The sequence below is a fragment of the Heptranchias perlo genome, chromosome 38 (assembly GCF_035084215.1).
Source record: "Heptranchias perlo isolate sHepPer1 chromosome 38, sHepPer1.hap1, whole genome shotgun sequence".
Taxonomy (NCBI): Eukaryota; Metazoa; Chordata; class Chondrichthyes; order Hexanchiformes; family Hexanchidae; genus Heptranchias; species Heptranchias perlo.
The window spans coordinates 12,911,186-12,936,624 of record NC_090362.1 but is presented as its reverse complement, the minus strand read 5'-3'; the positions used below and the strand labels follow the sequence as shown (position 1 = coordinate 12,936,624).

Below are 25,439 nucleotides of genomic sequence, written 5' to 3'. Positions count from 1 at the left end.
TGGCAGTGTAACCTGGTGCAATCTCCCACCACCCAATCACGAGTGACACTAAGTACCACTTGAGCCTAGGCAGTGAGGGACAGTGGGCTATTCAACCATAGGGGCACCACATGCCAAGTTGAATCCTGTCTACCCCCCAATAATTTCTAGCAGGGGCCACTGATAAAGGGAACCCCAGTTGATTTTCCCCCTTCCTACCTCAGGAGTGGAGGCCGACTACAGCATCTACGACCCCACCACCGCTAACTCAGCACAGAGTCGAACGAGGACCTCCCCGATTTGTGTAGTTCATTACCACAATGGATGGTGCACGTGCCAACTGGGCCACAGAGAGCCAATGTACTTTACTCATTACACACAGTACAGTACAGGTATTGGTTCCGCAAAACTAGAGACTGCTCAAAACCAGCCCAGACTGATGGGATGGAAGTGTCCTCTGTTGCCTGTAAGGGTCTTATGTGAAATGAGTTTGGGCAGCGTCAATCCTGTCCCCCGAGGGCATGGGCATACACCACAAAACTGTCCCTAGTGGCTCAAAATGGCAAACTCTTTCAGACAGGGCTAAGCATGGTTTGTGATGGAAATGGAAAACTGCCACTCTGGTGAGGTAGAAAGTAACCTATTGAGGTTGGGGCTGAGGCAAATTATTGAGGCAGAGGAGAGGGAGCTTTACTCTGTATCTAACCCGTGTTGTACCTGCCCTGGGAGTGTTTGACGGGACAGTGTAGAGGGAGCTTTACTCTGTATCTAACCCGTGCTGTACCTGCCCTGGGAGTGTTTGACGGGACAGTGTAGAGGGAGCTTTACTCTGTATCTAACCCGTGCTGTACCTGCCCTGGGAGTGTTTGATGGGACAGTGTAGAGGGAGCTTTACTCCGTATCTAACCCGTGCTGTACCTGCCCTGTGAGTGTTTGATGGGACAGTGTAGAGGGAGCTTTACTCTGTATCTAACCTGTGCTGTACCTGCCCTGGGAGTGTTTGATGGGACAGTGTAGAGGGAGCTTTACTCTGTATCTAACCCGTGCTGTACCTGCCCTGGGAGTGTTTGATGGGACAGTGTAGAGGGAGCTTTATTCAGTATCTAACCCGTGCTGTACCTGCCCTGGGAGTGCTGAATGCTAAAATTGGGTGTTTGAAATGGAATGTGTTCCATTCCCTGACACTGACATCAGGCTTTTTTGTGTCCATCAAGGTGAGTGGAGATGTGTAAAAGTGCACGGACCACTAGGTGGGTCTGGATCTATAACCCCTGTGCTGTCAACACATGTCTGCTCCTGATACATACATTTACTGTATCTCTTACACATCTAAACTGTCACTCACACCCCACCCCCTTCCCTGCTTCATGATATAGTCAATTTGTAAGTTTACAATAGATATAACAGAAGGATGAAAGAAAACGACTCGGAAGGATGGTATCCTACAGGCGACTACACATCTGGGCGACTTTAGCTCAATCTAACCAGAGCTACACTGAGACGCAGAGTCCAAGTGCACAGTACGGCCTCCCTGCATTTACTTCGATTAAATTCACAGCTGCAACCCAACAATACATTCACCGGGCCAGCTTTTTGTGAGTCTATAACATCATCCCTGTGCTGCAGCTCAGCTGGTTTACATCAGTGTTTTGAAACCTTCCTGTGTGGGGTACCTCTCTGCAAATAACGACACACTCCCAGGACCCCATGCAAACACAGACATACTGTATTGCTGCAGTCTGCCCGCAAATACTGATACACCTCGGACTCCTTGCAAGTATCGAGGCGTGCCTGAAACGCCTTGCAAATACCAACAAATTCCCGTAGAGTTCCTGCCAATACTGACACACACCTGGGGAACCCCTGAAAATACTGACACACATCTGGGGAACCCCTGAAAATACTGACACACATCTGGGGAACCCCTGAAAATACTGACACACTCTCAGGGGCTCCTTGCAAATACTGACACACTCCCAGAAACCTCCTCAAATACTGACACACACCTGGGGAATCTCTGTAAATACCGACACACTCCCAGCAACCCTGAATCCTGACTTTCAAAATATATCAGCTACCCAGAGGCAAACAGAATCACTGAACAGCAACAGAAACAATATGCTTGCAACTCAATAAATAAAGAGAAAGCTGATGACCCTGAAGAGCCCCTGGGGTCAGGGGGCCCCAGTTTTAAAACCTGTGGTCTGCTCTTTGATGGGCAAATTACGTGGCTGCAGTCTGCAACACGCTGGTATGAGCCGTGGGATCGGGCTGGTTTGGTGGGCCAGGCACGGGTCCAAAGGGGCTGGCCACGGTTCAGAAACATTTGCACTGTGGTAGAAATGGCTGGAGGCTGAGCCAAGCTATTTGTTGTTGGTTTTAAAACTCGGTCCTTGTCCAAACAGAACCTTATCTCCCGTTCATAACTATCCGTACATTGTGTTCACTGGCAGTCTCGGCACTCAAACGGTTCTGGGAAAGTATTGCCCTGGGACGTCTGAACACCACATGGAGAATCCAATGACCATCTGGACTGTCCAAACATTACTACAACAAACAGAATATGGGAGGTAATCGAGTTTACAGAAGCCACTGCCTCCGTGCCTCCCCCCACCAACCCCCATCTTTAAAAGAAAGAGAAGACTTAATTTATATAGCGCCTTTCACGACCCCAGGACGCCCCAAAGCACTTTACAGCCAATTAGGTACTTTTTGAAGTGTAGTCACTGTTGTAATGTAGGAAACGTGGCAGCCAATTTGTGCACAGCAAGCTCCCACAAACAGCAATGAGATAATGACCAGATAATCTTTTTTTTAGTGATGTTGGTTGAGGGATAAATATTGGCCAGGACATTGGGGAGACCTTCCCTGCTCGTCTTCGAAACAGTGCTATGGGATCTTTTACGTCCACCTGAGAGGGCAGACGGGGCCTCGGTTTACGTGTCATCTGGAAAGATGAGACCTTGCGACAGTGCAGCACTCCCTCAGTACTGCACGGGAGCATCAGCACATATCTCTGTACTAATATGAACACAGGCTGCCTCTCAAAGCACATATGGGGCAAGGGCTGAACTAATAGGAGCAGGAAGTTATCAGAATTTACAAGAGGGACCCTTCAAAAACAAGTGGATGCCTTCTGATTTGCTGCCTTTAGGAGTGATCAAATGTAAGGAGTCTTACAACACCAGGTTATAGTCCAACAGCTTTATTTGAAATCATAAGCTTTCGGAGGCTTCCTCCTTCATCAGGTGAGTGTGGGATTCCATAAAGGTACAGCATATATAATCAGAGAACAATGCCTGGTGACTATATATGCTGTACCTTTATGGAATCCCACACTCACCTGATGAAGGAGGAAGCCTCCTAAAGCTTGTGATTTCAAATAAAGTTGTTGGACTATAACCTGGTGTTGTAAGACTCCTTACATTTGTCCACCCCAGTCCATCACCAGCATCTCCACATTTAGGAGTGATGACATGGGAGATAAGATCGTGTTAAAAAGATACTGGAGTGGACTGGGCCAACAGTGAATTCACCTACACAGATTAGCAGCCTCACATATTACAGGTCTGATATAACAGGCTTTAGCCAGATATGAAAAGGGGAATCACTGATTTTTTTAAAATAGCTTCAGGGAAACAAAGCAGCTCAAATACAGCTCAGATTTGATAAGAGAAAGGGAAAGAAAGAAAAAGGAGAAACAATCAGAGGGAGAGACAAACATGGAGAGAAAAAGTCAGAGACCCACAAAGACAGTCAAAGAGAAATAAAGACAGTGAGAGAAAGAGAAGAGGCACGTGAGAGACGAGAGATAAACACACAAAGTCAGGCACATAAACAGTCGGGGGCAGGTGACAGACAAAGATATACACACACACACACACACACACACACACACACACAAACACACTTAGAGAGAGAGTAAAGAGAAAATGGGAAAGAGATTAGAAGAGAGGAAGATACAATAAACGAAACAGATGGTTAGATGGTGGATTCTCTCAGATTTACCAGCAGCTTCTCCTGTTCTGCTCCTGAGCAGCTTTGCAGGAGATAAGTGGCATATTGACTGCTACGGATTTATAAAGCAAGGCTCATGTAAGAAACAACTACACACTAAAACCTAATTGGCAATAGTGAACAACGCAGAAATAGCAAGGTTCAGACATATCCCCTGGACTTCATCCTTGACCTCATTACAGCACTTTCACCTGACAAGTGTTATGTTCAAGTTCTGATTTGAAAGTGAATTTTTTTGTAAAGAGTTTTATGTAGGTTTTAGTTTATCTGCCTGCGCCCTGCACTTGTCTTATCCACACAGCGAGAGGCTATTTCAGTCAGCACAGAGGATTCTTCTTATGTAGGTAGGCCATGTTTTTTGTAATGCGATCATGCACAGCCCACCTGAATTCCTAATCCCCATGAACCTCCACAGACGAGCACAGTGAGTATTTGTGCACTGTCTGTGTCAGGGGCTGGGTTTGAACAAAGGTTTGGGCCACGCAAAGAGAAACACTGCCCGGGCTTCCTCTGACAGGGAGGGTATTTAAGCTGGGAAACCGGGGGGGGGGGGGGGGGGGGGTGAGGGGTGACATTGCAGAGACTTTGCTTAAACAACAAATACCATGGAAACCCCAGTGGCATCATGTCACAGCACCCTGAGGAGTGAGATAAAAATCGGGTTTGTTAATGGTAGTTAGCAGAAGCTCAAGTCTGAACAACATGGAATTTCCTGGGCATGCTTCCTGGTTAATAGAAGGGGTTAGTAGCCAGCAGGGCTCATATTATTTAAGGAATTTTTTTTTTTAATAATGAAGGAAGAAGGCAGTGTTAAGTAAAATAAAACAAGGATTAGCATTTCTTAAAATAATGTACTTGTTCTCAATACAATAAAAGGCACGTGGAAGTATATTATATAAGGAATGGTTGGTGCTCAAACGAAACTGGCAGATGTACAAACGGACAAACCTCTTGTTTCAGCTTTTTTTTTTCTTATTCCTGGTCCCAGGAGCAGCTCAACTCTCGACACCATGAACCCCTGAGAAGAATCACTTTGCCAGTTCCCACGAGTTTGTTGCAGGGCTTGGCTACGTAATGCAGTATGGGTTCCCAAAGATCAGGACCGAGACGCATGACCAATGCGGAGTTCACACTGCCATTAGTCGGCACCGGTCTGATTCTGTGCCATTGTGCCCCCACCTCAGCCCACTTTCCTCCCTTTTCTTAAAATTTCAAAATATACCTTATTTCGTAAAATTTAAAGATACCACAATTTCAAGGCGATACAATTCACAACATACGACACGGATCGTACACAATACGATTCCAATGTTACAATTTAAACACAGTACATATCTTCTATAATACATTCCGTACAATCCTGCAGCACGTACTCCTGGACCTTGGAGTGTGCCAGTCGGCAACACTCGGTTGTGGACAGCTCCTTCAGCTGGAAGACCAGCAGGTTTTGGGCGGACCAAAGGTCACCGAGTTGATGGTCTTTCAGCCGCAGTTAATATCTGTCTCGATGTGCATAGAGCACAGCGTCCTGAGTTACCGAACTGTTGGGGATGAACCGGGACAGATACGAATGCATCTCTCTCCACACCCTCTGCATGAAGGGGCAGTCCATCAGGAGGTGGATGACGGTCTCCTCCCCGAGGGCAGCTCGCAGTGGTGCTGAGATTCTGAGCGTGTTGGAAGGACCCCACTGGGAGGAGCCTTCTAACCACCATCCAGGCTACATCCTGGTGCCACTTTCCTCCCTCCCTCTAGTGGAGGCTGGGGTATGGACCCACTGACAGCCCTGCCTCAAGTGACCACCTTTCATGTGTGACCCTGCATAGTGAATGTCGGCAGGCAGGGATCGGAGCTAAGCTGATCCTTTCCTCACCCAATGTTCACACACACGTGCACTTTCTAGCAGGGGGAAGGGTCACTGGATAACAATCAAGAGCACGAACCCTGAGCTGATTACTCTCCTCCCGACACCAGGACACAAGAGGCCAATCACAGCACTCCAGCTGAGATCAACTAAGCCAGCACATACCAGGGAACCCTCCTGCTCTCTTAGGTTCACAATAGCAGAGTACTGGGAGGCCCTCCTTGAAGAAACACAGGCCAGATTATTTTTTTTATATATATTCGTTCATGGGATGTGGGTGTCGCTGGCGAGGCCAGCATTTATTGCCCATCCCTAATTGCCCTTGAGAAGGTGGTGGTGAGCCGCCTTCTTGAACCGCTGCAGTCCGTGTGGTGACGGTTCTCCCACAGTGCTGTTAGGAAGGGAGTTCCAGGATTTTGACCCAGCGACGATGAAGGAACGGCGATATATTTCCAAGTCGGGATGGTGTGTGACTTGGAGGGAAACATGCAGGTGGAATGACCCTCTCCTCTTCGTATATTAAAATCACCATCACTCACCAAACACCCAGGAGAAGCAGGATAACATTCAAAGGACGAGACCATCTAAACAGTACAGTGTACTGGGGCATTTATATTAAGTATAAACTTAAATCCCAGGAGGGGCTGGAACCCACAACCTTCTTACCCGAAGATAGCTCTGAGCCAACGAACAGACTGATCCAGCAAGCATCAAAATATGTTATTTTAGGACTAAATGATGAATGCCAAGTTAGAAATCCATTTAACTTTCCTTTATAGAACAAATCCATCTATTTTCAGGAGAATGGGGGCGAGGAATTTGAGAAAGTCAGGCTAGCGTTTATATAACCCCTTACCGCATCTCAAACATCATAAAGCACTTCACACAGAATGAATTATTTTGAGATAGAACAGTTGTTGTTATGCAGGAAAGTGCAAAAAATGGCCTTTTGTACACAGCAAGGTCCTACAAACAGCAATAAGATTAATGACCAGTTAAGTGAGGGAGGAATATTGGCCAAGACATTGAGAGAACACTCTGCTCTTCGAATAGTGCCATGGGATCTTTAACAGGTACATGCAATTTAGGGGGTGCGAATGATGACACCTTTGACAATGCTGCACTCCCTCAGCACTGCACTGAAGTGTCAGCCTGGATTATGTGCTCAAATCCTGGAGTGTGATTACGAACCCACAATCATCTGACTCAGAGGCTAGAGTGCCCTCAACTAAGACAAGCTGACGTTTTCGAAATTTTAAAATAAGACATGTCAACACGACTAGGCACCTAATTACAAGGAGCTCTTGAGAGATGATGGTGGTATCAGCAATTTACGTTCTGAGGAAAGTCAGGTTTGAAAGAAAAAAGACGTGCATTTATATAGCGCCTTTCACAACCTCAGGACGTCCCAAAGCGCTTTACAGCCAATTAAGTACTTCTGAAGTGTAGTCACTGTTTTTTTCTATTCGTTCATGGGATGTGGGTGTTGCTGACGAGGCCAGCATTTATTGCCCATCCCTAATTGCCCTTGAGAAGGTGGTGGTGAGCCGCCTTCTTGAACTGCTGCAGTTCGTGTGGTGAAGGTTGTAATGTAAGAAACGCGGCAGTCAATTTGCGCACAGCAAGATCCCACAAACAGCAATGTGATAATGATCAGATAATCTGATTTTTTAAATTAAAAAAGTGATATTGGCTGAGGGATAAACATCGGCCAGGACGCTGGGGAGAACTCCCCTGCTCTTCGAATGGTGCCGTGGGATCTTTTACATCCACCTGAGAGGGCAGGAGGGGCCTCGATTTAACGTCTCTTCCGTAAGACAGCGCCTCCGACAGTGCAGCACTCCCTCAGTACCGCACTGGAGTGTCAGCCTGGATTTTGTGCCCTTTTTCTTTGGGTTAAAGGAAACTGTGACTTGACCCAATTGTTGTTTCCCAGATTATGAAAGGAACTGATCCAGGCACATTGTTCCTAGTGAAGAGTTCAAATATCAGGGTCACAAGTCAGAAATTAGGAAGTTAAGGAGTAAGAAGGGAGATCAGGCAAATCTATTTCACCCAAAGGGTAATCGAGTTGCAGAATAAATTTCCAGGGAAATAGACAATTTAAGGTGGTTCAGGGGGGCAAGTAGATCTGTTTGAGAATGAAAGGATTGAAGGTGGGAATCTGGGGGTGATCTGTCAAAGCAGAGACTGATCACTGAGTCTAATGCTCTTATCCTTTCTTCAAATATTTTTACTTCCTTGACATCCCAGAATCTTTCCGGCACCCTCGTTAACTGAAGATTACAGGAGCAATTTAACTCCTTAAGTTCCAAATACTGCTCTCAACTTAATGACGAACCCTCAGAAGGCAGCACAGGTCTGCGATCATGTTCTTTTCCGAATGGCTCAGTGCCACACTGGGCAGTACCTTTCTCAACTGAGTTCCCGAGGAGTCGGAGTGCCTCTGAAACAGGTTTTACAATGTACATTCCATCGATGAATTAAACAGGAAATACATCAGAAGAGCAGGGAACAGTTCTAAAGTTGCCCTGTAGGGGTCAATCAAACACCAGACTCACGTCCATCCTTGTAGCATTGAACTATTCAATGCCACTCCACCCCGAGTGTGGGGAAAACTTTCAAAACTTGTGCAAACTCTTTGATCTTGGACTATCCCCCTTCAGTGTTAGATGTGGTTTAATAGCAGGTTAGTTACACTGCACAGCTGATGCCCCTGCATTGGATACAAGGGCTCACACTTTTAGGGCTGTGCAGCAGGTTTTTTAATCTTAAAGCCTGCCCACTCTCACCCTCTAGGCTCACACACGTGGAGAATGGCCACTTTGGTGAGGTGCCAGAGGGAGCCTGCAGAACCGTTGCCCCAGCGAGTGTCACCATCTTCAAGAAAGAGGTGAAGTCTCAGTGAGTGGTGAACAACCCCCAAATTTAACACTCGAGAGTAAATAACAATCGGCATAAACCTGCTGCCGTCACATCGGCATGAATGTTGGTTCAGAGGCTGCCACAGAATAAACAGTGCAGTAAATGAACGTTCCTCATCAGCCTGATTTCATAGTTTCTTACAGCACAGAAGGAGGCCAATCGGCCCATCGTGCCTGTGCCGACTCTTTGAAAGAGCTATCCAATTAGTTCCACTCTCCTGCTCTTTCCCCATAGCCCTGTAAATGTTTCCTTTTTATGCAGAGCTCCAATTCCCATTTGAAAGTTACTACTGAATCTGCTTTCTGTGCCTTCCAGATCATAACTACTCGCTGAGAAAAAAAAATTCTCAACACCCCCTCCCGCTTTTTTGCCAATTATTTTAAATCTGTGTCCTCTGGTTACCGACCCTCCTGCCAATGGAAACAGTTCCTCCCCATCTACTCTATCAAAACCTTTCATAATTTTGGACACTTCTATTAAATTTCCCCTTAACCTTCTCATACTGGTATTTGCCTCTTGCACAGCCTTCAAACCTGGTCCCAGCAGTAACTTGTTTCTGTACCAACCATGGCAGAATTAAACTCTCAAGTCTCTTTCAGAATTAATAGGAATTCATTGACGAAAGTTCAGCACGGTAACAATTTGCTACAGCATAGGAGAAGTTAAAAGAGGATCTCCGACATAAAATACACCACAACGAACGTCAAATTGTAAATGGTCTTACCGTCTCCAACTTGTATCTGGTGGCGGAGAGAGATAAACGGATCCGTAGGGGGAACTGTCAATGTGCACATGTTAAGGAGAAACTGAGATTTACCAATCGTTACAAATAAAAATTCTTAACGACATAGTGCATTTCATCCAATGCTACAGGAACAACACACAAAAATATAGAAACTTGGGGAGCTGGGTGGCTCATTGAATTAGACACTATACTGTCACCTCTGGGACCCTGGTTTTCAATCCAGCCCCAGTCTGATGAGTTGAAACTCTCCTCTACCTATTACTGGCTTAAGAGTTGTGTGCGAAATGAGTTTGGTAGTTTCAGCAGCAGAATTTGAATTTATATGAACACCTTTATAGAAAACCTTCTCAAGTGTTTTACGAGGGGAGAACAAAGAATAACAGCTTGCATTTATATAGCGCCTTTAAAGTAGAAAAAACTTCCTAAGATGCTTCAAAGGTGTAACCAAACGAAAATGGATGCCGAGCCAAAGAAAATATCAGGTCTGGTGGAGGTTACAGAGATGGGCAGGGGCGAAGCCATGAAGGGCTTTAAACACGAGGGTAAGAGTTTTAAACTGGGGGACTGGGAGCCAATGTAGGTCAGCAAGAACAGGGGTGATGGGTGAGTGGGACCTGAAACTGATAAAGGAACAGATACAGTCACGGTGGGAGAGGTGACCAAGAGTTTGGTCGAGGATTTGAGATGGTTTTAAAAGGTGGGGAAAGAAGCGGGGAGGTGGAGGGTATAGGGAATTCCAGGTCTCAGCCCAGTTCCTAATGGGCACGGGCCCATTGCAGTAAACCGCCCTTAATTCAGCAATGATTAGCACTCGAACTCAGAGAACACAGAATGGCTGGTGCAGGAAACGGGAAATGGTACACTGATGGAACCGCGGCACAATGTTCGAGCAGCTTTACTCTGCACCTGACCGGGCAGTGCCTGATATCAGAAAGTGTTCCGTTCATCAGCACCAACATCCCTCACCTCAAGGAACACAGAAAACATGTGGAAATGGTCCACTTTATTACACAGAACAAACCCCAGAGAAACATATAATCCAGGAATTATAGATTGAACACCCACACGTGTGCTGTTACGTTATTTGGACATGAAGGAAAGAGCGACAGTGCACTTCCTGCAGGGTGACCCTCAACTCCATCAAGTATAGATGTTTGCAGGCACTGGAAGGGGTTATGGAAAAATCCATGGCCTGAACTGCCCCAGTCTACTTGTTGAAGGAACATGTGTATAAGCTGCAGGCCTCAGGGGAAGGAAGATTTCCAATGAAGAGTCTGTTTTTTTTTATCATTGCTATCATTTAAACCCAATTGCCCCACTGAGTCTGTCCTTCCAGGAGAAAAAATGAAAATGAAAATTTGGGCGCAATATATCCTCTGGGCGTTACAACTAAAGTCAGACAAAAACTAATCGCTCGCTGTATTCACTCGGTCAGCCACCCGTCCCAGCATGATCTGGATAGTCCGGCTTTTGGGTGCGTGGGGGGGGGGGCTGAGCACCCAGTAACTTCACGCACAGTTTGATCTGTTTCACAGATGAACATGCACTAAATGCCCTGAGACCCAGCTGGTGCAGGAAGCCTCATGTTGGAAATGCAGAGAGCTCACACTCTAGCCAGTACAGGCAGGGAGCTCACACTCTAGCCAGTACAGGCAGAGAGCTCACACTCTAGCCAGTACAGGCAGGGAGCTCACACTCTAGCCAGTACAGGCAGAGAGCTCACACTCTAGCCAGTACAGGCAGGGAGCTCACACTCTAGCCAGTACAGGCAGAGAGCTCACACTCTAGCCAGTACAGGCAGGGAGCTCACACTCTAGCCAGTACAGGCAGGGAGCTCACACTCTAGCCAGTACAGGCAGGGAGCTCACACTCTAGCCAGTACAGGCAGAGAGCTCACACTCCAGCCAGTACAGGCAGAGAGCTCACACTCTAGCCAGTACAGGCAGAGAGCTCACACTCCAGCCAGTACAGGCAGAGAGCTCACACTCTAGCCAGTACAGGCAGGGAGCTCACACTCTAGCCAGTACAGGCAGAGAGCTCACACTCTAGCCAGTACAGGCAGAGAGCTCACACTCCAGCCAGTACAGGCAGAGAGCTCACACTCCAGCCAGTACAGGCAGAGAGCTCACACTCCAGCCAGTACAGGCAGAGAGCTCACACTCCAGCCAGTACAGGCAGAGAGCTCACACTCCAGCCAGTACAGGCAGAGAGCTCACACTCCAGCCAGTACAGGCAGAGAGCTCACACTCTAGCCAGTACAGGCAGAGAGCTCACACTCTAGTCAGCACAGGCAGAGAGCTCACACTCCAGCCAGTACAGGCAGAGAGCTCGCACACTAGTTCAGGCTGGGAGCTCGCACACTAGTTCAGGCCGGGAGCTCGCACACTAGTTCAGGCCGGGAGCTCGCACACTAGTTCAGGCCGGGAGCTCGCACACTAGTTCAGGCCGGGAGCTCGCACACTAGTTCAGGCCGGGAGCTCGCACACTAGTTCAGGCCGGGAGCTTGCACACAAGTAATAGAAACTGATTTGCACTGAATTTACCTGGGATTTTTGGGTCCAATTTCCCCCTACTTATATTTGCCCTTTTTTTAAAACAGCAAAAATAAAACCTGAAAAAATAGGTTTTAAAATTGCTGATAAACACTGACTGTAAATGTCCGCATTCATAGGTAACGGTGGCTCTCTGGGATCTTACCCAGGTAGCCATTCTTTAGGTGAGAGCTGGTACAGCGTGAGCCAGCAGGTTCACCACAGCCAAACCCAATCCTGAACGCACACACAGTCACACACACGCAGTTGCACAGGTACACAGTCTGACACACGCGCGCACAGGCACACAGTCACACGCGCGCACAGGCACACAGTCAGACACACATGTGCACAGGCACAGTCAGACATGCACAGGCACACAGTCGCACAAGTGGTCAGACACGCACAGTCAGACACACACACGCACAGTCAGACACACACACGCGCACAGACAGGCAGTCAGGCACACACACACACAGGCAGTCAGGCATAGGCACAGTCAGGCAGTCGGACACAGATGCACACAGAAACTTCCAGCAGGGGTCACTACTCAGGGACTGGGTGGAAAATCTTTCAGCCTTCCCCACTTCATGAACACCCCAACTAAAACACGCAAATTCAGTTCAGACCAGAAATCAAACCTGGGACCTTTCTGGCCCACGTGGAACATTTGACAGCTCCGTAGTTGTGTGGTGGGGTTGGGGAGGATCTGCCTTTGTGTAAAAGTGTTGGACAAACCTTTTTGTTTTGTTCCCTGAACACGATATGATGATGTGAATCATGCTGAACTGCGTCACTGGAGTGAATTGAAATTCTGCTCTTAGGAGTATTCCCCCTCAAAATGTGACAACTGAGAGGTGGTTGTGACAAGACACTCATCAGAGTTCAGATTCAAAAAAAACATTCATTACAATAAATCTCCATTTTGCTTTTGCCAACTGAAATCTAGGCATGGTGAAATCTTTAATCTGCACGCTTTTTCTCCAGTTATTGTCTTGGTGCGTTAGTGGTCTGTTCGGTTTAATCCTTGTTGCAAACACGCTGCAATAGGAGATGTAATTGATGAATTAATGGAACAGCAACTAAAACAGGAAATGTGGATTAATCACTGCTCCCCAAGAGGCTTTGGAAAGGAGGAAGAAAAAGGGTCACACGGCTTCAGGGTCTGTGAAGCGTTTTTCATCTGGAAAATGTCAGAGAGCAAAACACTGCACTCATATGGCTTGATTGACAAGGCTCAGAAATCCCAGCAGTTAACATAATTCTGACAACGACTCAAATATACAGCAATTTGCAATAGAAAACCAAAAAACTAATGCTTGCGATTCTGTAGCGCTCACGTGCAGGAAGATGTCACAAGACAACTTACAGTAAGCGCAAAAAAAGTGGATCTTGAGCAAGGAGGGCAAAGGGAAAATGGAAAGGGTTGGGGGGGGGGGGTGGGCGGGAGGATGAAGATAGTGAGAGTCAGCACCTTCAGGGACTGTACCCCAGTGAGAGTCAGCACCTTCAGGGACTGTACCCCAGTGAGAGTCAGCACCTTCAGGGACTGTACCCCAGTGAGAGTCAGCACCTTCAGGGACTGTACCCCAGTGAGAGTCAGCACCTTCAGGAACTGTACCCCAGTGAGAGTCAGCACCTTCAGGAACTGTACCCCAGTGAGAGTCGGCACCTTCAGGGACTGTACCCCAGTGAGAGTCGGCACCTTCAGGGACTGTACCCCAGTGAGAGTCAGCACCTTCAGGGACTGTACCCCAATGAGAGTCAGCACCTTCAGGGACTGTACCCCAGTGAGAGTCAGCACCTTCAGGAACTGTACCCCAGTGAGAGTCAGTACCTTCAGGAACTGTACCCCAGTGAGAGTCAGCACCTTCAGGAACTGTACCCCAGTGAGAGTCAGTACCTTCAGGAACTGTACCCCAGTGAGAGTCAGCACCTTCAGGAACTGTACCCCAGTGAGAGTCAGTACCTTCAGGAACTGTACCCCAGTGAGAGTCAGCACCTTCAGGGACTGTACCCCAGTGAGAGTCAGCACCTTCAGGAACTGTACCCCAGTGAGAGTCAGCACCTTCAGGGACTGTACCCCAGTGAGAGTCAGCACCTTCAGGGACTGTACCCCAGTGAGAGGCGGCACCTTCAGGGACTGTACCCCAGTGAGAGTCAGCACTTCAGGAACTGTACCCCAGTGAGAGGCGGCACCTTCAGGGACTGTACCCCAGTGAGAGTCAGCACTTCAGGAACTGTACCCCAGTGAGAGTCAGCACCTTCAGGGACTGTACCCCAGTGAGAGTCAGCACTTTCAGGGACTGTACCCCAGTGAGAGTCAGCACCTTCTGGAACTGTACCCCAGTGAGAGTCAGCACTTTCAGGAAGTGTACCCCAGTGAGAGTCAGCACCTTCAGGGACTGTACCCCAGTGAGAGTCAGCACCTTCAGGGACTGTACCCCAGTGAGAGTCAGCACCTTCTGGAACTGTACCCCAGTGAGAGTCAGCACTTTCAGGAAGTGTACCCCAGTGAGAGTCAGCACCTTCAGGGACTGTACCCCAGTGAGAGTCAGCACCTTCAGGAAGTGTACCCCAGTGAGAGTCAGCACCTTCAGGAACTGTACCCCAGTGAGAGTCAGCACCTTCAGGGATTGTAATCCAGTGAGAGTCGGCACCTTCAGGGACTGTACCCCAGTGAGAGTCAGCACCTTCAGGAACTGTACCCCAGTGAGAGTCGTCTTACAACACCAGGTTATAGTCCAACAATTTTATTTTAAAATCACAAGCTTTCGGAGATTAACCCCTTCGTCAGGTGAATTCAGGGGATAATCTCCGAAAGCTTGTGATTTTAAAATAAAATTGTTGGACTATAACCTGGTATTGTAAGATTCCTTACATTTGTCAACCCCAGTCCATCACCGGCATCTCCACACCAGTGAGAGTCAGCATCTTCAAGGGGGGTGGGGGGTAGGAGAAAAGCGGGGCAGGGAGAATTAAAATTTCAATGACAGAAATTTCAATCTGCACTGCATTCGCAGAAACATGGGTTACAAAGAAAATAAATTCTGAGTGCAGGTGCAAAAGGTTAGATGCTGCTTTCTAGGAAATAGTGCATCAAAATCTACAGGGTGCTTTCCTTTCTCTGTTGATTAGTGGCTTCAGATAGATAATAAACCACACCTTTGCTCCCTTATTCCTCCACACACACACACACACACACACACACATATATCTAAACTGCATACAAGTTTTTATAATCAGAAACTTTCTTTGCTGGGCTGAGTCTATTTCAGCACACCACATGCACAGCTACAGTGTCAACTTTAGTGCAAGCTGCTTATTTAGCCTTTACACACAAAGCCCTTTCAAATTCTAACGTCTTTTTTCTTGTGGGATTAACTCATGGGATGTTCAGCCCAGAGTAAGGGCCCTCTGTGACTCCCTTAGTGCTACACATGCCAAGAATCCAATCCTCAAGTACCAGCTGTCTTTTAAAAGCTCACATATAAACAAATGTTTTCTCCCAGGCTGAGAGATCTCAATGCTCAGAGTAAGTAAAATAAAGTTTAAAAACCGGTTCACCAGAACACACACTTGTTAATCACACTGTAGTGAGAACTGTACCAATTTTTAAAATTTAAAACGTTCTGACCGTGTTGGATCAACATAATGAACACCAGACTCGCTCTCAGCTATTAAATGCACTGCCCAGTGCGGTACTCGAACCACCCAGGGCTGGAAAGCTCCAGGTTTGATTCCAGTCTGTGCCAAGTGAGGTGATTAAAAACTGGGATTGCCCTCAGCACCACTGGTCCAGAAAGGAGTGAATCAATGAAAGTTCTCGCCCCCCAATCTCCACCCAGATTCCCACGCCCCTTCCCCCAACCCCTATAGCGATCCGGTGACTCTCTTGCCGATGCGGGCATTGAGTTTGTGCGGGATTCGACTCAGCTACAATGCCCTCCAGGGCTGAACACTTTGCTGAGGCAAGGAGAGCTGCCCATCTACCATACCCCAGCAGGAGTCACGGGAAGAGCTCAGCAGTATTAGCAACAAGGAAAGAACAGGGAAACAGTTGCTCGATCTTACTTCAGCATTCAGTCGCACAGCTTCTGTGATACTGAAAAATCTAAGTACCACCTTCTTTTGCAGGTTTGTGACTGGGTAACAGCTCACTGTTATAAACAAGGACAGGAAAACAAGCTGAGCTCCACAGACGGCTGAGGGAAGAAGGAAGAAAAAGAAGTCTTGCATTTATATAGCGCCTTTCACGACCATAGGGTGTCCCAAAGCGCTTTACAGCTGATGAAGTACTTTTTGAAGTGTAGTCACTGTTGTAATGTAGGAGACAAGGCAGTCAAATTGCACACAGCAAGATCCCACAAACCCACATATGATAATGACCAAATAATCTGTTTTAGGTATTGGTTGAGGGATAAATATTGGCCAGTACACCAGGGAGAACTCCCCTTCTCTTCTCTGAAATAGTACCATGGGATCTTTTACATCCACCTGAGAGGGCAGACAGGGCCTCGGCTTAACGTCTCATCCGAAAGACGGCACCTCCAACAGTGCAGAACTCCCTCAGTACTGCCCCTCCGACCGTGCATTATTGCACTGAAATGTCAGTCTAGATTTTATGCTCAAGTCTTCGGAGTGGGACTTGAACCCAGGACCTTCTGACTCAGAGAGTTGAATGTGCTACCAACTGAGCCAAGGCTGACACCTAGCAGTTAATGTTTAACTGCAACACACAATACATTCGACCAGCCTGCTGTCCATTGTGTTTTTTTATTGGAAAACATGACTAATTTACCAAAGTGCGTCAAGTATTTACAGCAGTCAGCATTTCCTGCCATAGATGGAAAAATGTAGTCGTTTTATCCCAAAATATTAATCCAAGTGGAACAAAAGTTGTCAAATTAAAGAACCTGCCATTGTGTCTACAGGTGTGGGGTTCCGTTAGACAACCAGTGCTGAGCGAAAATATCAGCAACTATATGACTGGTATAGTGCTACATCTTTCCACTGGACAGATGTATGATCACTTGTAAGCTGTGAGATGAATGTAAATAAATGATATTGCTTATAAAAGAGTAGAAACTAAAGACAAAAATTAAACATGAGAAAGACTAAAAGTAGGTCCACAGCACAAAACATATATTTTTTAAAATACGCCAAATAGGGTGTGGGGACCAAAATATAAAAATGGCAGGAAGTTTGATTTAACACATGCTGAGCTTATCAGATAGAGCAGAGTGGTGGCAGAGAGGAAGGCAGGAACAAACTTAGGTGTGTGTGGGTCACAAAGATCTGACTTAATGATAAATTACACAGATCTGGGAAACCGACAGCTCGGCTGAATGAGATTTTATCTTGGGTGGTTTTAGTTTGTGAAACTGCTATGAGCTAGAACATCCTGTCAAATTCCTCATCACAGTGAATAGAGCCAATAACACAGGAACTCCCAGTGATGAGGGATTCACATTCCGACAGTTACTGAAGTACTGATGGCGCTTTACTCTCGCTGGGATACGGGTTCCACAGGCCCTCCCTGCCCTGCTCAAGTGAGTATTCTTCATATGTGAGTCCCTGGATAAATCATTTACATCTTCATCCCCCTTGAGAGGTTGAACACACTGGCAACTTAACAGTCAACCAGGTAACGTGGGGCTGGAGCAGCAGGTTCCCTTCCTTGAAGGGCAGTAATGAACTAGTTGGTGCTGGCCCACAAATGATCAGATTTATTGAATTCGACTTCACAAGTTGTCACAGTGGGACTTGAACTCAACCACTTGGTTGCTGCTCCAGTACCAAAAGTGTTACACAGCTGTATCCATGATCAGCAGCGAGGACCCAGGCTGATTTCCCCCTTCGCCGGTCCAGGGGCACTGAGGCCCATTTTAACACCCAGCCTCAGCAGTGATCACCAAACTCAGGCCAGACCAGGAATCGATCCCGAGCTCTTCCCGGTCAGTATGAATCAACATCACTGACCAATCAGGGGAATTGAGCCTTTGCTTCCAGTAGAGTAAGCTGCTAATTTACAGCAGGTAATTCAGAAGAAACTGATGCAAATGTTTTACGAGACTTGAAAACATGGCAATTAATTTAGAAAATCACGGGGCACTGAACTGACGTCAATTCCAAGACGCAACAGCACAGAGCAGCAGAGAACCTGAATGATTTTCACACCTGTGAGCTGATAATATTCAATTCTAGGTGCCACTCTAGAGACTTGAGCACAAAATCTAGGCTGGCACTTCAGTGCAGTACCAAGGGAGTGCTACACTGTCGGGAGGTGCCGTCTTTCGGATGAGAAGTTAAACCGAGCCCCTATCTGCCCTCTCGGGTGGATGTAAAAGATCCCGCGACACTATTCAAAGAAGAGCCGCGGAGTTCTCCCTGGTGCCCTGGCTGAAATTTATCTCTCAACTAACATCACTAACACAGATTACGTGGTCGTTTATTTCATTGCTGTTTGTGGGATCTTGCTGTGCGTAAATTGACAGCCTCATTTCCTACGTTACAACAGTGACTACACTTCAAAAGTAATTAATTGGTTGTAAAACGCTTTGGGGCAGCCTGAAGTTGTGAAAGGCGCTTTATAAATGCAAGTTCTTTCTGTCTCTTAAAGACAATAGCTTTAGTGTGTGAACAGGGAATGTGACAGTGTGATGCGATGCATTTACCAAACGTGCCCAGAGCTCCTAAAATCTTGTTAAAAAAAATTTCAGCTGGTATAACAATCTGATATAACAAAGAGCTCCTATTTAATATGCAGTGTCAGATATCCTAGCCACTCCAGGGCAGCTGGAGGCAGATGTACTTTAACACAGGAAAAGCAATAAAATAGAATTCCCCACTATTTAAAAGGATTCTGTTCTAGGTCAGATCACTTGCACTCAGTGACTTCTGTATCGCGGCTTTCAGAGATAAAGTTGTTGCATTGTAAAAACACGGTGATTTGCTACTGGAGTTTAAGTGGTCAAGGTCACAGCAGTCAAACCCACAACTCCCCATTTCATGCTAATTTCTTCCTTACTCTGGGCTTCAACAAAGTGACACTCATTGGAGGTTTGGGTGACTTAGGTTTGGAAAGCATTACACACTGGTGTGGAACTGAGGTATGCAGTTCAGGAAACGCCAGATTCGATCCGAGGCTGAGTTAACTACCTTAACTAGGGAGTAAAAGGGGGAACGGAGGGGTGAAGCAGCCAGGGTTCCCACTCCTGAACACTCCTCAAGGACCCCAACCAGAACGCGTGGGGTTTTAGGTGGGAGGAGGATTGAGTTTGGCTGTGATGCCGTCCTCCATGAAAAGAAAAAAGACTGGTGGCAAACATAAAAGGGAATCCAAAAGTCTTCTATAGGCATGTAAACAGTAAACGGGTAGTAAGAGGAGCGACCAAAAGGAGATCAGGGACCAAAAAGGAGATCTACTCATGGAGGCAGAAGGCATGGCTAAGGTACTAAATGAGTACTTTGCATCTGTCTTTACCAAGGAAGATGATGCTGCCAGTGTCTCAGTAAAGAAAGATGTAGTTGAAATTGATAAAGAGGAGGTACTGGAAAGGCTGGCTGTACTTAAAGTAGATAAGTCACCCAGTGCAGATGGGATGCATCCTAGGTTGCTGAGGGAAGTAAGCGTGGAAATTGCGGAGGTACTGGCCATAATCTTCCAATCATCCTGAGATACGGGGGTGGTGCCAGAGGACTGGAGAATTGCAAGTGTTATACCCTTGTTCGGAAAAGGGTGCAAGGATAAACCCAGCAACTTCAGGCCAGTCAGTTTAACCTCGGTGGTGGGGAAACTTTTAGAAACGATAATCTAGGACAGAATTAGCAGTCACTTGGACAAGTGTGGATTGATTAGGGAAAGCCAGCACGGATTTGTTAAAGGCAAATCGTGTTTAACTAACTTGATAGAGTTTTTTGATGAGGTAACAGAGAGGGTAAATGAGGGCAATGCGGTTGATGTGGTGTATATGGACTTTGAAAAGGCGCGTGATAAAGTGCCGCATAATAGGCTTGTCATCAAGATTGAAGCCCATGGAATAAAAGGGGCAGTGGCAGCATGGATACAAAATTCGCTAAGTAACAGGAAGCAGACAGTAGTGGTGAACAGTTGTTTTTCAGATTGGAGGGAGTTGTACAGTGGTGTTCCCCAGGAATCGGTACGAGGACCACTGCTTTTCTTGATATATATTCATGACTTGGACTTGGGTGTACAGGGCACAATTTCCAAATTTGCAGATGACACAAAACTTGGAAGTGTAGTGAACAGTGAGGAGGATAGTGATAAACTTTAAGAGGATATAGACAGGCTGATGGCGTGGGCAGACACATGGCAGATGAAATTTAACACAGAAAAATGCGAAGTGATGCATTTCGGTAGGAAGAACAAGGAGAGGCAATATAAACTAGAGGGCACAATTCTAAAAGGGGTACAGCAACAGAGAGATCTGAGGGTATGTGTGCACAAATCGTTGAAGGTGGCAGGGCAGGTTGAGAAAGCGGTTAAAAAAGCATTCAGGATCCTGGGCTTTATAAACAGAGGCATAGGGTACAAAAGCAAGGAAGTCAAGATGAACCTTTATAAAACACTGGTTCGGCCATAACTGGAGTATTGTGTCCAGTTCTGGGCACTGCACTTTAGGAAAGATGTGAATGCCTTAGAGAGGGTGCAGAAGAGATTTACTAGAATGATTCCAGGGATGAGGGACTTCAGTTTCATGGATAGACTGGAGAAGCTGGGGTTGTTCTCCTTGGAACAGAGAAGATTGCGAGGAGATTTGATAGAGGTGTTCAAAATCATGAAAGATCTACACAGAGTAGATAGAAAGAAACTGTTCCCATTGGTGAAGGGTCAAGAACCAGAGGACATAGATTTAAGGTGATTGGCAAAAGAACCGAAGGTGATATGAGGAAAAGCTTTTTTACGCAGTGAGTGGTTAGGATCTGGAATGCACTGCCCGAGGGGGTGGTTGAGGCATGTTCAATCATGGCCTTCAAAAGGGAACTGGATAAGTACTTGAAAGGAAAAAAATTGCAGGGCTATGGGGATAGGGCAGGGGACTGGGACTAGCAGGATTGCTCTCGCACTGGGCCAGCATGGACTTGATGGGCCGAATGGCCTCCTTCCGTGCTGTAACCTTTCTATGATTCTATGATTTGCATTTATATGGCGTATGGCGCCTTGCTTGACCTCAGGACGTCCCAAAGTGCTTTACAGCCAACGAAGTACTATTGAAACATAGTCACTGTTGTAATGTAGGAAACGCGGCCAGCAATTTGCGCACAGCAAGGTCCCACAAACACCAATGAGATAATGACCAGATAATCTGTTTTAGTAACGTTGGTTGAGGGATAAACATTGGCCAGGACACCGGGGAGATGTTTAGTGTGTTGATACAAAATCATTTTACAAAAACACTGTGCCATACCTTGAATTCATCTCCTCAAACTGCTCCCACCATCATCATTGCCACTAACAGCACTGTAACCCTGAGTACTTCATCCCAGTGTTATACAGCTCAAAGTGCTCTCTGCAAACACCACCCAAACTCGAAAGGACAGAGTCTATAATTGCACTGCAGGGTGTTTTCTATAGTTTTAAGACAACATAATAAAGTTTCACAGACCTAACATTACGCTCCCCTGAAATCCAAGTGAAACACTATAGACAATGGTCTTCAAAGTGTAATGCAAGTCTGGGAAGTGACGGGAATAAAAACAAGGATATCTGTCGGCCATGCTTATCCACCGGAGACTGACGCCGATGGGGTGACATCATGTGACCACGGTCTCGGTGAACCCTCTCCACTAAACCATGGTGCCGCATTCCTCGCACAGAATCCAGAGTAGGATGAAACGATGTCTGTAGTGGGAAGAGAGAAAAAGAATCAGTTTTAAGACACCGCCCATCATCACTCTACACTGCCTGATCAATGGGTCACCACCAATCGCCTCCATGTCCCACTCAGAAGGGATGTACCATCGGTCAGTGGGTGGGGGGGGGGGGGGGAGGGCATGTCCTACACATAACAAACCCTTTTATAAAGAACATGGAAAGGCCATTTGGTCCAATGACCCAGGCCCTTTCTGACAGATCCCAATGGTGTCTTCTCACCATATCTCTCCATCCCTTCCCTATCTAGAAACGCATAGAATTCTCGCTTGAACCTGTTTATAATCTCCACTTCATTTACTCCGAGACACGGGTCAAACTAGTGAGGTATGCTAGACTTTTGAGATAAAGGGGGAGATTTTTCTCTTTGGAGCCAGGACACAAGAGCTAGGCAGGGTGGAAGCTCATTGTAAAATTGGGTACAAGCCGCTCATGGTTTTCTGTCCATTGAATGAGCGGATGGAGAACTGTGAGCAGCTTTTGCAATAAGGACATTTGCTGCTCAAGCTCTTGTGTCTGGGTGCTGACCACCTCACATTGTCCCTTTGCTGGCCGATTGGAGGATGACACACTGATCCACATCTGGTGGGACTCTGGAAAAAAATCTTCAAACATCCGTCTCCAGGAACCGTGGCTTCCAACAACACGGACCCGAACAACCTGAATCGTGAAGCAGCCTGGTCTCTTTCAGATACTGAGGGACTTGCTGTGTATTTCTAGCATTTCCAGTTTTTATCACTACAATGATTACGTTGCACATCGGAAGCCAGACGAGCCTCATATATCCAAACTGCAGTAGATTTGTGTTAAATTCTATAACAGAGAGGTGGCACAAACAAACCCAGTTTAGGGGCAAGTTTGACACTGTACTAAATCAGACACAAACCAATAAACTCAAGGGCAAGTCTCCTCCCAGTACCGTACAACGGCAATTGCAGATTGCAACAGATGCAATGTGATTGGGTTTAAATGATGCTCACAGTGAAAGGAATCAAATGTCTCCCTTTTCCAAGGCTCTAACTCACCCACAATTTAACTAAGTAATTATGTTTTCTATCTGGACTTGGGAAAGAAGAAGCCCAATGTTACACTTTATGGGAACAATGAGGCACTTTTCTATCCTGTTGGTACCACAGGCTTCCAATCCAAGGGGGTCTCCCAGCTGGCGACGAGGTTCTGTCAGCCCAGCTGCAGTGCAGACCTCACATGTGGCTTGTGAGTCTCCGCACCTACCGCCAACTCCCAGGACACTAAGCGTGCTGAGCTGGATTCAGCACACGAGGCCTGACATCACAACATGAAGCCCCTTCATGGTGCCAGCACGCTGTTACACTGGGCTGTCACAGCGTGCGTGGCGGTGTCGGGATGTTCAGTCGGGATTTTCTCTCGCCCCCATCCTGGACTCTGGCTTGCAGGAAACTGACACAAGCACATAACCCCTTCGCATTTGTACATACCCGGTCTCCGTGGGAACCAGCTCCCGTATCCAAAACCAGGCGAGTGCACACAATACACCAGTGTCTGTGACACTGTGGTCGCCCTGCACATGCCCAGTGCGCTGCTCTCCCGTGACCCAGACTAGAGGAGCACCAAATATTAAATCGTTGCCAGGGACAACACTGAAACATGTGTGCACTACACAGCAGCAGAGACTTTAGTTAGATCCTAAACCAATCAAACCGGCCACCGCCACCGCCACCTCCTCCCTAGGACACCGCGCAACAATCGCCAAACAGGAGGGACACCGCGCAACAATCGCCAAACAGGAGGGTTCCCTCCCAGTCGGGGAACACTTCAGCAGTCATGGACATTCATCCACCGACCTTCGGGTAAGCGTACTCCAAGGCGGCCTTCGAGACACACGACAACGCAAAATCGTCGAGCAGAAATTGATAGCCAAGTTCCGCACCCATGAGGACGGCCTCAACCGGGATCTTGGGTTCATGTCACGCTACACGTTACCCCACCAGCGAACAAATGTTATCTGTTTTTAATATAATGGGTCATTTGCTGGCTCTCTCTGCCTTCCGGATGTTTCTGCCTCTCTCTGTGTTTTTTTTTCTCTGTTTTTTTTTCCCTGTTTGTTTTTTTATTGAATGTGTATTCGGAGGTTCTGCAGGTAACACCTCTCTGTCTGAACACGGTGATTGCCTTGGCAACGGGCAGTTGCAGAGGCAGTCTGTAAACACCATTTATTATTGTTCAATATGTATAAATGCGTAGGCTTCAAGGAGATCTTGAAACATTTGCCTGAGGAAGGAGAAAATCTCCGAAAGCTTGTGAATCTAAAATAAAATTGCTGGACTATAACTTGGTGTTGTAAAATTGTTTACAATTGTCCTCCCTAGTGGGCAGAGATCGTGTGAAGCTCTCAATGGGTACTTAAACTACAGACAATGTGCTTGGAGCAATTACCTGAAACTTGAGCTGGCACATTGAAGTGCGCCATTGTGTAGATTCCCCATTATAAGAGACACCCTGAAGAAACACCCTTTCATCATAAATACCAACTTCTTCTAAATTCATGGGAACCAAGATCTGATAATCGCAGTCCTGCTCACCACTCGCACCTCGGCTAGCTCGTTTGTGGTTTATTCATGATCACCGCAGCCCATTCAAGTCGACTGTGAGATTGCACCAGGTCCTTTTACACTGTGCCAGACCTGCAATAGTGCTGCGGGAATCCCCACGGTGGGTCTCACGCGTCCGGCTGCAACCCCAAACACCAGCCCACACCGGGACTCGCCAAGGCCGGCTGGCAGAAAGGCACCGCCTGTAGCAGGTGTCCCGAACCGCCGGTCTTAGTCCCGGCACCTTTGGTTTGCACGCGGCTGCATGAGACCCACACTGGAGGAAGCCGGTGGCACAAGCACAATACGAATACCCCAGTAGAGAACGGGCACCGCGGAGTGGCGGGCAGTGACGTCTCAAGTAGATGAGAACCACCACCTAAATTAGATAGAATGTACAGCACAGAAACAGGCTATTCGGCCCATCTGGTCCATGCCGGTGTTTATGCTCCGCACGAGCCACCTCCCACCCCTCTATAAACATAACCTTCTATTCCTTTCTCCCTCATGTTATCTAGTTTTCCCTTAAAAGCATTTGCTCTCCTGAAAGCTCGGACTCTTGCTGGAGTACAGACCCACATGTGCCCAGATGGTGAGTACTGAGCAGGAACCTCGGCTGATTTTATTTCTATTATTTGTGGGTGACTTTAGCAAGGGGAGTATTTTTGCCCAACTCCAAGGGACCTCAGCGCAGAGCTGGAATCTCCTGTGTTTAACATGGCTCGGTATCATATCGGGGAGCTCAGAGCTAAAGCTGCCTTGAATCTCAAACAATTGCTTTGTATCGTTGCAAAGACGACACTCCCCTCACTGCACAGTGTGGTCCTGAGCCACACAGACCAGGGTTTGACTCCCAGTCTGTGCTGAGTTAGCTGATCTCAATTGGAGCGATGTTAAAGAAGGTGCAACTGGT

The 25,439-nt window shown here is 47.0% G+C and overlaps 1 protein-coding gene across 1 annotated transcript in view; it reads right to left on the bottom strand.

Moving 5' to 3' along the window:
- The window catches only part of crtc3 (CREB regulated transcription coactivator 3), a 73,761-nt gene that overhangs the window by 19,189 nt on the left and 29,133 nt on the right, over positions 1-25,439 (bottom strand). Inside the window, exons 3-4 of the mRNA XM_067973454.1 lie at positions 21,784-21,926; positions 9,510-9,563 (exon numbers count right to left, since the gene is read on the bottom strand). Coding sequence (XP_067829555.1) covers positions 9,510-9,563; positions 21,784-21,926 — 197 coding nt within the window. The remainder of the gene's footprint in view (positions 1-9,509; positions 9,564-21,783; positions 21,927-25,439) is intronic.